Source organism: Miniopterus natalensis, chromosome 19 (genome assembly GCF_054644295.1).
Source record: "Miniopterus natalensis isolate mMinNat1 chromosome 19, mMinNat1.hap1, whole genome shotgun sequence".
In the NCBI taxonomy this organism is placed as follows: domain Eukaryota; kingdom Metazoa; phylum Chordata; class Mammalia; order Chiroptera; family Miniopteridae; genus Miniopterus; species Miniopterus natalensis.
Window position 1 is genome coordinate 17,328,450 of NC_142099.1, and position 13,986 is coordinate 17,342,435.

The following is a 13,986-nucleotide window of genomic DNA, read 5'->3' on the forward strand; positions in this document are numbered from 1 at the left end:
CTCAGGGGTCTCAGAAACCCCGGGGAGCTGCCCTGAAGCCAGCGCCCCGCAGCCTCCCCGGGCCAGGGGGCTGTTCTGCCGGAAGACGCCTCCGTCGGGGGTGGAGGGTCCCGGGGGACGGGCGGGCCTCTGCCCAGGAGCCCACACCCGCGGCTCTCCTGGGGAGCAGGCTGCGCGCGTGGTCTCCATCTCGGTCCCATCCAGGCTGATTAACGCATTTATTTTAAAGTCTCATTCTGAGACACCAAAAATATTCAGTATAAAGTAGACCACAAACCTTTTCGAAGACCTGCATCCAAGCAGAGAAAGTTCCAGCGAGGTTGCTAATGAAGGGATGTATCATTTAGCACCTTTTAAGGTTTATAAAAAGTGTTCCAGGATTTTTTTTTCATTTTTTTGGAAAATGATAAAATGACTTTTTGGCGTTTGCTGTGGAACAAGAGTTTTGTTTTTTTAACGTACTCAGATTTTCAGGGGTTGATTATCCAATTTGATGTATGCCTTTTGTTGAGTATTGTTTTTTTCTTTTACTTCCTGCCTTGTTGGGGCTCACTTCAGTACCCCAGGGAAAGGAGAAGCTATTGGCAAATGCACTTAATCCATGCTTCTTCCGTGTGTGTGTGTGTAGGAGGGTCACCTGTTTTAATCATTATGGTACCCTCATGGGTTTGTTAGATGAGGGAACTGTGGCTCAGAGAATTAAGTGTCAAACCTTCTCAGCCGTCTGTCTGTCCTAAGGGCCCTATGACAGGAGGGGAAAAGACCATGGTTTATGGCCTTACATTATGTAAGAGAATAGATATTAATTTAACAACTAAGTTTGAATCAGAATGACCTACAAATTGCTTTTAGAATTTTAGAATGTAGCAAATACAAAGAAATTCAGAAATGTAATGATGTGAGCCCGATTATCAATTGCACTAATCTGTGAGTTAGCAAGTACAGATTCATCTTTAAGTCCATAATCAGAATAAACGGGTGAATTTGGCATCGCAGCATCCCAAATTATAAATGGAGTATAAGCAAAGTTTTTGTTTGCTTGTTTGGTCAACAAGTTGGAAGAACTGAGTTGTTTCCCCTCTATCTGGTGGCACCTGAGCCTCTTCATTGTTTTCACCTTCCCCTGTACCTAGACTCCTAGAGCTGTTAGACTACAAAAATAACAGGTTTTAAGTTTAGCATTCATAATTGTTACTGTGACAAGTACCTCCTTTCTGTGTCATCTTAGATACTTCTAAAGTCACTGTTCTTTATTCCGCAAATCTACTGACCTCGGGGGCTCTCATCTTTCTCCATCTTTTTCGGACTCCAGTCCCAAAGCCCCTTGTCCCTTCCTTCAGGGAGGTGACAGGGTAACAGTCAGGGACTGTGAGTAGGAAGGCCTAAAATGTTTTTTTCAGTAATTGATTATGTAGCATCAAGGGGCAATGCTGCCTTGACGTTTTCTTTTAGACTCATAGGATAAAGGTAGCTTCTGAATTGACCCTTAACAATAGGTTTATAAAGTAAGTAGTAAGCATAAGCAGTTTGATAATTGGATTGCTCCTATGTCTTATACATTACAGGAAAGAAAGATTTCTGTATCTCATAAGATGATCAGGTTTTTCAAATGATCAAGATGAAACTTCAATGAGGAAAGTGTATGTAGTTATACTGTTTACCTTGTCATTGGCTGTGAGTCAGGCACACCTGGATCTAGATGTTTGAGGGAATCATTAAATATTTTGACTGAGTCTTGATGTTTTTCATTCTCACTTTTTCTAGCTAAAGGAAGTCTTCAGGAAACAGCTAGAGAAGGCAGAATATGAAATAAAGAAGACTACAGCTATCATTGCCGAGTATAAACAGGTAATGTGCCCCTGTGCTTCTTGTTGCTATAAAAGTAATTGTTGTTGTTCTTCGGGGAAATATATTTTGTTTTTAGAGTTTCCAGAACAATGACTGCACTGCATTCATTAAATTTGGTGGCTTATTTTCTTCTCTGAAACTGGCAGTGGTTGGACACGCTTGCTGATAACATGGAGGTTTATTTGAGCAAAACAATCTGTTGTTTGTTCACAATGTTTGATAGATTTAGAGGAACTAGAAACATTATTATTACCATGGGGATCCTGTCTCTGCCCTACTCAGAAGCTAATTTCCTATAGAACACACTAGTAACATTTGCCTCTTTGCCAAGGATTAAAGTTTAGTGATTGTATTGAATGGCAGTAGCTAGGGGATCAGTGTGTCCTTTGCAGTCACAGTATAGAATATGGGAACTCGTTTTCCCACATGGCTATGTGGCCTTGTAAAGGGAGACAATACCTGTGCATAAATAAGAGGAAAGGGAACTTACTGCGTAGGGGAGGGGGTGATGTGGGCTGTGCCTCAGAGGCCGGTGAGCTGTGGGTGTGTGGAGAGGGAGAGGAGGGGATGAACATGGGGGAACAGCACATGCAAAGGCCCAGAGGTAGATTAGTTGACAGAAACAGTTTAATTTGGCAAGAGTATCAGATACAGAAGAGAAGCATAGGTGAGCCGGAGCCCACTTCAAGACAGATCATCAGGAACAGCTGAGGAGTTTGGATTTAATTCTGTTTGTAGTAGGAACGTTTGAGCAGGAAAGTGGCATGACCTGGGACCTATTCTCGGCACTACTGTGTCCCAGTGAGTAATATGGAACTAAGTGGGGATCCACAGGCAGAGACACAGACCAGTAAGAGGCAAAGCATGGAGACCAGGTGAGAAAAAATGGGACCCTGACTAAAACCAGTAGTGATGAAAACGGAAAAGAGGGAGACACAAAAGATAGTCATTTTTCGCTAGAACAAGGGAAAACATTGGAAGTGATCCTGGGATTTTGAATTTAGCTAAGTGGGAGAGGGGATAGTTAGACATTAACCATTCCAAGGAACATTTTAAAGGCCATGTTCTGTGGAACTCGCCATCGCTGCAAATGCATTTTTTGTCATTACCACGTTAGGCCATATGCCGCACTCTGCAAATAGCAGTCCTTGGGACTGTTCTTGAATGTTATCTGGCAGGCACTTTGAGTAATGTAAAAGGCAACAGACCCATCTGTTTGAAGATAATTAGGACATAAAACATGATCTAAATGCATTCTATAGTTGGAATTGGCCATCACTGGCCATATTTCAGAATGTTTTGGTTTACTTAAAAGGGTATGTGGCTTAAAATTACTAGGGTGATGGCTTCTCTTTAATGTCGGCTAAGGCAGGCCTGTTTGTTGTCTCTAGGCTTGGACCTGGAGAAATTAGAGACTGAACTCCACAAGCAGGCCCTGGCCTCTAGGACTGTTTTTGAGTAAACTGGGCTTTCCTTTTAGTGCCTGTTTTGATAAATGAAGTAGACCTTTTATGTTGTTAGTCCAAATTGCACTTGAAAATTTGACATCTTCTAACTTTTTATTTCATTACTCAAAAAGTGAAAGATTCAAATTTCACTCAAGTTCAGTAGGAGTTGAATTTCCAGTATTTTTTTAAAGCAATTTTTCTTTTTGGCTTTTAAAGCTTTTCTACCTGTCGTAGTACTTTGTTAGTACCTTATTTCAGAATCAGTAATAATGCGATTTTATTTACTGAGCACCTACTAGCCAGGTGCTGTACTAACCCCTTTGAGTGTATTTTTCCCATTATTTTCACAGCACAACACTTTCTGGTCAAGGAGAAACTGAAGCTTGGGTAAATTAGTGAATGCTAGAAGGTGGTAGGAATGGACTCCCATCCCAGGCTTTTTGTTTTATGCTGTGTTGCCAAACCACTTGATGAGAGTTTTAGTCTTTATTATTTTCTGGTCATTTAACCTTTTTTTAGTTTTATTCACTCTGCCACTTTGTAAGGAAACTTTTGTCATTGAAAACAGAGACTCTTTCCGTGGCTGCAGATGGGAGACATTTCTGGCTCAGACTTCTTTTCATCTGATCCCCAGCACAAATCGTACCTTGCACGAAGTAGATACGCAGCAAAGATTCTGGAGAGCGATTCCAGAAGCAGGACAGGAATTCACTGGAACCAGTCACAAAGGCTAAAGATGGAAAGAACTCAAATCTTCCCTATGTGTTTCTTCTACTAATTAAGATAGTGCTGTACACAGGGGACACTCCCAGGCTTTCTGCTGCTCGCTGCAGAAATGACTGGCATCTGCACAGTTTCTTCCAGCATCAGAGATATGATAATTCAGGAGCTGATACAGTTACGTGCATGCACTGTAAGAGTCGTTCCATTGTCCAGTAAGGAAACTTTTTTTTTTCCTTCTTTAGATCTGTTCCCAGTTGAGCACGAGACTGGAGAAGCAGCAGGCAGCCAGCAGGGAGGAGCTGGAGGTGGTGAAGGTGAGGAGGGGAGGGGTTCTGTGATAGAATTTCTTCCATGTTCACAGTCCTGAGTGATTACCTGAGAGGAGGGTCCCAGTACATGGTGCTGCCCCACGGGCAGGATGGCTCGGCCACATCACACCTGCCCGCCCCTTCATTCTCAAGGAACTAGGAATTGAGAATACTGCTGGGGTGTGATTGTCTTCCCTGCAGCTGAAAGGTTATGTCCCCGTAAGTCTTAGGTGCTGTCAGAGGCAGGCAGTGGGTTTCAGCATTGCCGCAGGAGGCCCCGAGCTTTCCATGATGGTGGAAACCTGGGAACCCTCAGCAGCCTGCATCCCACTGCCTGAAATGACGCGATGCTTCAGTACGTGACCCCTCAGTTTCATCCCATCACTCTCTTGAACAGTAAATAGTGTGGGTAGTCTGGAACTTGGCCGGAAAACACATGTTGGGCTCTAACACCAATTTTTTAGAGGTTTGTTTTTAAAGAAAACTTGCAGCATTTATTTATATACTGCCCCCTGGTGGTAAAACGCCTTACAATGATTACTTGAAAAAAGCAATTGCTTATTCTGTGGAAACAACAGTAAACCAAATGGATTGGCATTTTTAAGAAATAATGTTAGCACAACCAACTCTTGTGACTCGTGTCCTAGAAACCTAATGTAAATCTATTAGAATATATTCCAATTTAAAACTAGTAATTTTTATACATTCTAGGGATTTCAGCATATAGTTTAACAACTTGGGCAAGTTATTTAACCTCTCTAAACTTTATTTTGTATTCTGTAAAAGAGATAACAGTACCTGCCTCATAGGGTCATTTTGAAGATTAAATAAGATAATGTATATAAAGTGCTTACTTTAGTACTTGGCACACAATAAATGCACATTTTTATAAGTTATAACTTAAAAATCTGAGACATGAGAAATGAAAATATGAACCTTACTCTGACTTTGTATTCCAAGTGTGTTTTGAGCACACTTACCAGTTAATCCTCTACACTGTGATCAGAGTGAGCATTCCCAAATACAAATTTCACTGTATCACTCTGTGTGTCTTTAGAATTAGGCCACATGTAGAAAACCCAAAATAACATTGGCCTAAACATACAAGATATTATCTCATGTAAAAGAAGTCTAGGACTAGAAGGATCCTTGGTTTTATCAGCGATCCAAACTTTAGTGGCCCATATTCTCAGCATGGGCTTCCATCCTCAAGGTCACCTAAAAGTCAAACCTGCCAACTGGAGTTTCCACCATCACACCCACATTCCATGTTGGAATTTTAGGCCAAAGAAGATGCAAGGATAAAGGTCCCACCTCCAATTGGGTGAGCTCTTTCTAAGTAGCCTTCTTTGAAGTTCCATACATATCAGAACTTAATTTCATGGCTACACCTATCTTCAAGGGAGTCTAGACAATAGCACCTTTCAACTGGGCATTTTCCAGCGCAGATAACATTACGGTTGTGCTACTGAGGAAGGAGAGGGACATGGGCAGGAATCTGTGGTCTTTCTCACGTTGGCATGTCTGCTCCATGAGGCTCATTGTTCTACTCTAACATGCAGCACAGGATAAAACCCATACTTTCAAGCATTCTGTTTCAGGACTTTTACAACATGGCTGCGGAGGACTCTTCTCACCATGTACCTCTCACTAGCGCATCACTTCCTCTCTGCTTGAGTATCTCACTCCCTGTAGCTCTCTGAAGGTGCAGTGTCTCTGCACACGGTGTTCTCTCTGCCAAAATCTCCTTCTCCCTCTTCTGAGATTAATCTGTTCCTTTATAAGGTTCATCCTATTGAAACTGCTTGGTAAACTTTCAGTCACTTAAGACCCAGATCAAAAGCCACCGCTTTAACATTTTATCTAGTGAACAAATATTTAGTCAACAATAAACATATTAACAAATATGTGCTGTGTGCCTGTCTGTGCCAGCGCTGGGTTCTTAAGAGAGCTATCAGATATCTTTTAAGTGTCTAATGAACATTAGGCAGGCAGGAATCTGAGGAGTGCAGTATGGGTGGGGTAAGAAAGAAATCAGTGGGGGCTAAGAAGGTGATTTTAGGGAATCAAGCCTGGGATAGGCAGAGCTTGGACATAATGAACAGCTGGGTATGGAATGAAAGAGAAGCTAATGAAAAGATGACACCCAAGTCTTCAGGCCTCCCTGGTGGCGATGTGCACAATGACACAGAACAGGGGAGAGCTACTGTGCGTGTGTGTGTGTGTGAAGAGAGGGTAGTTAGAGTCATGGACAGTGAGCTTGCTGTAACAGTAGGACGTTGAAATAGATTATGTGATATCTTTTCTCTCTAAACTATTTTTGGAGATATTTTAAGCAAACAATAGCAAGCTTGTCTCAAAGAGAGCTGCTGTTGTCTGGTGCCAATTATGCTGTGATTGGCATTCCAGGTCAGAGTTATTTTATTACCTTGAACAGTAACGATCATTTTTGCTTTAATGCTGAACAAAAGGACATCCACTTTATTTGTTGCAAGGATAGATTTAGGTTAGTCATAATGACCTCAGTCTACTTTAGGCAAGTTAAACTCTTGAGTTTCTTCATTTATAAAATGGGGGTGAAAATAGTAACTAATCACGTACTTAGCCCTAGGATTAAATGATACACTGCACACAGAGCATGATGGCTGGGGCTTGGCATCTGGTACAAGTATTGATAGTACAAAATTTCTACTGTCTATTCCCAGAGTCTCTAAATATACTTTAAGGAAAAGGGGCACCTGTCTTGGATAGTTGGATTTTATGCTGACTGTAACCATTTGGTTGTAGCACAAGGGAAATAGGTACCTTCAGAAATAGACCTGCATTTGATGGCAACAAATGACATCTAAATAAAAATCAAATCATATATTGTTTCAGGACGTGATTTTTGATTTACGCTATGGAATACAACTTGATATTGGTTATATCTTTTGGATATTTCAGGGTAAAATGATGGCATGTAAACACTGCAGTGACATTTTCAGCAAGGAGGGCGCTTTGAAGCCAGCGGCTGTAAGCAGAGAGGACCAGGGAATTGAGTCAGACGATGAGAAGGACTCACTTAAGAAGCAGCTGAGGGAGATGGAGCTGGAACTGGCGCAAACCAAACTGCAGCTGGTGGAGGCCAAGTGTAAAATCCAGGTTGGTGACTTGATAAAATGTCAACAATAAAAAATAAAGTTAGTGGTCTGGTATATTCTAGGACTTTAGAGTATACATATTTAGCTCAGAATCATAGGTGTTATAATACATACCTTTTTCCGGCCAAGAATGTGTCCTGCATAGCCAGATGTTATTATTTTTCAAAACTGATATAAACACATAGATTTAAATGAATATTAATCATTAAAATGACATCTTGTGAGAACTTAAGCATATGCTTTTTTGGTTTACCCTGCGGTTTCTTGCCGAGGTCCTTTCTCACTGAACTTTGCCACTTTGGAAAATGAAAGGCCAAACCTCTGGTATTCCCCAGGTGGCTGAACACTGGCTAATACCCATTCCTTTTGGGGGGGAGCTTCTCTTCATCTTTACCTGATTTTGCCACATCCCGTTCTCTATAATCTCCTTCCATATGGGAAGGCAACATAACTAGAAAAATAGCCCTGACTTCTGATAGCCTGTTCCCCTTTTCCTCTTTAGCAGTGATCCGTTTCCACCACGCGCAACCGTGGCTCCAACCTGCACCGCACTGGCCGTCCCCAGCTGTCTCTGTGCCAGACCTCGTAGGTTCTTGGTGCAAAGGCCGTGCATTTGGATATGGACTCACGCATGCTTGCTCTATCAGTAAAAATTAAATCCATCCATGCGTTTATGCTTCTTTGTGGTTTTAAACTGTTATCTCAGGTTGTACCCTAACCCTAAGCTGCAGGGGGAAAAAGATAACGTGAGCACTGTTCAGAGAAGGCACAGATTGTGGTTTTTAGTGATACCTCTTCTAACTGTAAACTTTCTTTTTACACTAAGAAGCCAGTTAAATTTCTCCTGAGCTTTGTGGGAGGAAAACTATGGCTGTATTGACCTGGGGATTCCAAGAAGCTGTACTTGGACATTTTTGGCAGAGAGAAAACATTTATAAATCTCAGATGATTTTCTTTCTTTAATTAGGAACTTGAACATCAGAGAGGGGCCCTTATGAATGAAATCCAAGCTGCAAAAAACTCTTGGTTTAGCAAAACCCTGAACTCTATCAAAACGGCCACGGGCACCCAGCCCCTGCAGCCGCCACAGAGCACCCAGCCACCCAAGGAGAGCACATAGTTCCCGCCTCACCCCAGCACAAGAGCACAACGATCAAAGCAATGGAGACGCCGAGGACTCTTCCAGGTGTCCCTTTGAAGAAGGAAAGTAAAGGAGGCCAGAAAGCAAGCCCGCTCTTTCAGTGGCTCTCACTCTTTCTTGTATGCCACTTTCAAAGGGATGCTGTTTAAACTGACCTGATTTATGTTGAATACCTATTTTTGAGCTTCTTTCTTGGAAGGCCATGTTCAGATTCATCCTAGTATTATGCATTATGTTACATGCCTGCTCTTTAGCTGGAAATCAGTAATTCCAAACTAAATGCTTTTTATTGAGAACTAACTGTTCATAATTGTTTTTATCTTACATAAAAATGGAGATGTCTTTTATTCGAAGGTTGAAGTGATAGAGAGATATTTGCCACACAAAAAGAAATTAAAACCAAAACTCTTAAATTTTCAGGATTTATTCAGATAAAGCACACTATGGGGCTGGTCGGGACCACTGTCGGGTTTTCTCCTGAGAGTGATGACCTCTAGAGGGAAGAGCAGACCTGGGATTGAACAGTCCCAAAAGAAAGTTAGTTTATTTCATTTTCTGTTGGGTGCACCTGGAAACAAAATGCCAAGAACCATAGGATAAGACAGGCTGTTGGGAAGACACAGGAGAGAAAAGGAACTGAGGTTTTGATAAACGCAGGAAGAAATAAATCACTTTGGCCCTGGTACTCTAACAGGCCCGTTTAAGAACTCCACACGGGAACTGCAAGTTCCTGAGTATGAACACAGTTGTGAGTGCTGGCGAACGTCAAGTCGAAGTGGATATTGCAAGTCAGAGCCTTAGGAAACCTTCACCAGAGAAGCCTAGAAAGACCCAGGTTCAGCCATTGTGTTTAGAACTAGGGACGGAGTATGTCATTTAATGTTGACATATACTTGCTAAGGAAACACTAATATACTGTAACTTTGTTAAAGTTATGAAATGGGAAATCGAGGTCAGCTTCACGTCATCTTAGTTTAATGTTAGGCAGCTTTTCCTGATTTCTGTAGTGCCCCAAAAATGTGCCCTCGTTACTCCTAGGTGAGGATGCAAATGCGTTGGGAACATTTTTGATTGAATATGAAACCTTTATAGAAATACTTATCTCATGGAAAGGTAAAGAAAGCTATTGTTTAAAAGTTGATGGAAATATTTTTTTCTATTATATTTAACATGTATATATCAATAGTCCTTGCAGGAAATCCTTTGGTAGGGGCAAAACAAATTTTACCATTTTTCTAAGCTATTTTGGCGGCCTTTCTCTTTTTCCACCAACTCAACTACTGTCAGTTATATACAATAAACATTTACTGACACTCAGCCTTGGCTTCCTTGTTGAACATATTCTTTGCAAAAGGATCTTAAACTCTGTATTGCCAGAGTGATTCTCATATGTGCCATATGATACAATTAAAACTAACATACTCCTGGAGGTAAAAATCAAATAAGAGCCATCTTGACCAGGAGCACACACTACAAGTTGCTTCCCCCTAAAATGACCATTAAACTCTAAAAAGTGAAGTTCATCAGTAAGTGTTTATATCCTTTACAGCCCATACAACTGACAGGGTTGTTTGTTACACTCATCAAATAATACTTTCTTATAGAATTTTTTTGGGGTCCTGACATCTTTCATCATTTCCTTTTACCAAAAATGAAAATAAACCAGCATTCCAGTGTCTATGTTGACTTTAACATTCCCTACATGATGGTTTAGAAAACCTAATTTTATTTTTATTTGTAAAATATAATGGCTAGAGAATTGCATCTTGGTACTTGATTCTGTAAATCATTTAGTATAATCTGTTAGCTTTGCTGATACTTTATGCTTTGATTCCAAGGAGCCTTGTACAAGTTGCCTTATCAAATGGCCAGCTAAATTAAAGATGTTCTTTTGTGTTTTATGAATCTTATAGTTCTACTGTACTATAGTTCTACTGTACTATAGTTCTCTTTTTAACTTCCAAAAATTGGCACATTCCACAGAATGCCTAAATTGTATAATATTCCTTAAATAAGAGTTGAGAGAGAAATAGAACGGCTCTAGGTCCAGTCCTTACCTGTAAACCTGGCTCAATTTCATTTTTTTCTTTAAACAAAATACCAGGTTTATACATTCCAAACATGTAATAAATAAATCTTTTGCATTTCCTTTTAACTCTTTTAAAAGATTATAAGGGTAACCTACAGATCTTTTCTTTTCCAGTTCCGTATCATACTTGAGTATGTTTTGGTACTACAGGTCTAAACTATTTTTCACTGCAATGCCTTTGGGTCAGTAGCAATAGTAAAGAGAAAGAAAAACAATTCAAAATATGGTATATGATACGATTATTCATACAATATGTTAAAACAGCATTATCCCAAACCGCCTGTCCTTCACCATGTATTGTTTAAAACTCATGCATCCTAGCATTAACTGCTAGTTTTAATTTCATTTATTTTGAAATATATTGAGAATTGCTACTCCTCTCTTGATTCCTTTGGAAAGAGATGAACCAGCCCAAATATCCAGGAAATTTTCAGATATTATGGCATATTTTTCATCTTTTCCTAGAACACACTGTCTAAAACACTCCTCTAGAAATCCCAACATTTGCAACATTCTGAAAAGCGAATATTTGTTTTTATTAAATTCTGCAAAATAAATTTTCAACTTGATTACTCAGTTCATTAGCTTTTATATCTTGAAAATCAAATACTATGTTCTTTAAAGTTGAAAGAAACCGAGCTGAATTTTGCAGTGCATGTTTGCTAGCTTCCCACATCCTGAGCCATGACACAATTTGGTTATATTTAGTTATCTATAATTTGATGCAGAGAAACAAACTGTTCCCTAATGTTCTGTATATGAGCGCCTATCAGAAGCACTAATAGGAAGGCTATACAGGCCTATGGGCTATATTAACATACAATCAATGCCTGCATTCCCCTCTCCTGGCTATTAAGTTGGCAGTTTCTGCTTCATTTGCTGTCTTTAACTTCCATAGGAAAGTAGAAAAGCAATCTTTATACTGATGTTGGGATATTTCATTGTATTTATTTTGTTTCATTTCTTCAAAATTTTCCTTCTTTTATACTATGTATTATTTATTTTTCTCGCACTCTTACTCCATTTTCTTAAACTACTTTCCAGTTAATAACTAGTGGCTTCATTTCCTAGCTAAGTGAGAAAAACAAGAGAACACACAGTTTAGGGTGAAAGAGGTGAGGGATCCTTAAAAGGGTTGATTAGTTACTTCGGAAGGGACAAAGCAACCTTTAAAAAGTTAAATACTTTATTTTCTCTTTTAAAAAGAACACTTTTAATTAGTAAGATGATTCTGTTGTTTAACTTTTAAAAACAACACTTTAAAAAGCTCCGATTCTCTTGCTTCAGTTGCAAATAAATGAGAATGGACAGACTGCTGTTTGAACAGTTAGATTTGTGTGTGTAGAATTTTATAGTGTCCCTGCCGCTTGTGTACCCACATACCATGCACCTGCACACCTGGCGATCAAATACAGAAGGGCAGGTAACGGCTCAGTGGCCTGTTTCCTACCAGGACACTGCCAGGTAGGTATAAAGCTCTTGCCCTTGAGTTGCCATGCTCATGGTCACACTGAACTAGAACTGCTCCAAAACATCCTTCCTCTCTCATAGTGGCTTCAGTGGAATAACTTCAAAGCCCTTTACCTTAGGAATTTCCTTGTCTTCCAAAAGCTGCCAAAATGAATACTTCAGTGGGGGCTACACCTAAATAGGAGATGATCTTGAGTGGTAATGAGAAAGTGGATGTATATGAGTAGCATGGTGACTACAGTCAGCAGTCAAGAGTTCCCTTCTCAGCTTCCATCTAAAAGACTACATGTCCAGCTTATCTCCAAATGAATTTGTTACCTGCTATACAAACATCTTCATCAACATGTCCCATTCTCACCACCACCACCCCAGGTTTATCATCAGTGGTATTCTGAAAAATTTAAGAATAAAGAATCACTGAGTAGAAAATCAACGTTTTAAGTTCCTTTAGTTTTCATTGGCAGTAAGTTAACATGTAAAATCATTTCCACTGAAATGTAACATAACTATATATTATTTATAGAATAAAATATAGGAAACTGAATTATAAGGATATAAATGCATCAAGACTCTGGTGTCATGAAAGCACAATAAAGCTGGAGATGGCCCCAGAGTCCAAGATGTCCCAATAGCCTTTTACATCAGTTTCTCTATTTTTGGTATTTTGCATAATATATGGATCCTTAATTCAAATGAGAGGAAAAAGTTTCTGAGTCAGCCCCACTTTCTTTCAACTCCTACCTTTCCCTTGCTGAGGAGGTAGCAGAAATTCTCTACCATCTATTTTCATGAATTGTGTAATTTTTGTCTATGGTTTCTCTAATGAAAACGGGTTCTGGGATAAAGGAGTTGATTAGCCCCAATGACGCTAGTTGACTACAAAAGAAACAGTGAGCAGCCTCTCTCCTCTATATACACTGACCAATTAGATGTTTCCATAATTCCACGTATTATGCATAGTACACTCTATAAATGTAAATGTAATGCTTGTTAAGGAAAGTGCAATTTATTGTACATTGTCCCAACAAATGTTTACTTTTATAATCGTTACGAACTTGAACTGGATTAGTATATTGTTTTCATGTGTGACTGGAACCTTGTGAAATAAACAAGTGCAACCCAGAAGGTAACAGGTGACTGTTTTTGTGAGCCAGTGATGTTTTCAATGCTTTGTGTTGCCCCTTTGGCCCCATTAAGCAGTAATAAACATTTGTTCTCAAGTCCATATCTGTCTTTTCTGTTTTCTTCTAGTTGATTTTATTCTGAATCATCTGAACCCAGTGTTTATGTAACACTTCTTATTTGACACTAGACTTCAGTCAGCTAAGAAATAAAAAATCTACAGGAACTTGTTCCAGGCTCCACTTGCAGAATGTTGTCCTGTACAGCAGCACTGCCCAGTGCCCTATTTTCCTCTCTAGAGATTCCTTGGTTGCAAGTAACAGAAACGCTTAAGATAGCTTAATAAGACAAAAGGAAATAGGGTTTTTTTAAAGATCATAGATACCAAAGGCCAAATGGGGCCCGAAGAGGCACTGGGGCAAGGGACTGCAACGCCACCTGGAACCCAAGTGACTGTTGTCATAGAAATTGGGAGGAGGGGGTGTTCGTTTTGTAGGCAAGCTGAATTTGATGTGCTTATTAGATGTTCAAGCAGAGGCATAGTCTGGAGCTCACTGGGGTGGTGGAGCTGAAGATACAGATGAGAGAGAAGGTATTTAAAATCTTGTGACTTATATCTGGGGGGAGGAGTTGCCCCAGGAGTGTAGTCAAGAAAATTTGGAAACCACAGCATTAGTTCAAGCTTTCACACGGTGCA

At 40.0% G+C, this 13,986-nt stretch overlaps 1 protein-coding gene across 2 annotated transcripts in view; it reads left to right on the forward strand.

Moving 5' to 3' along the window:
* The window catches only part of RABGAP1L (RAB GTPase activating protein 1 like), a 368,977-nt gene extending 355,585 nt beyond the window's left edge, over positions 1–13,392 (forward strand). For both annotated transcript variants that reach the window (XM_087827782.1, XM_087827783.1), the window contains 4 exons: positions 1,765–1,848; positions 4,262–4,333; positions 7,271–7,468; positions 8,435–13,392. In XM_087827782.1, the coding sequence (XP_087683908.1) occupies positions 1,765–1,848; positions 4,262–4,333; positions 7,271–7,468; positions 8,435–8,587 (507 nt within the window). In that variant the 3' untranslated portion in view covers positions 8,588–13,392. The remainder of the gene's footprint in view (positions 1–1,764; positions 1,849–4,261; positions 4,334–7,270; positions 7,469–8,434) is intronic.
* The last annotated feature ends 594 nt before the right edge of the window (positions 13,393–13,986 follow it).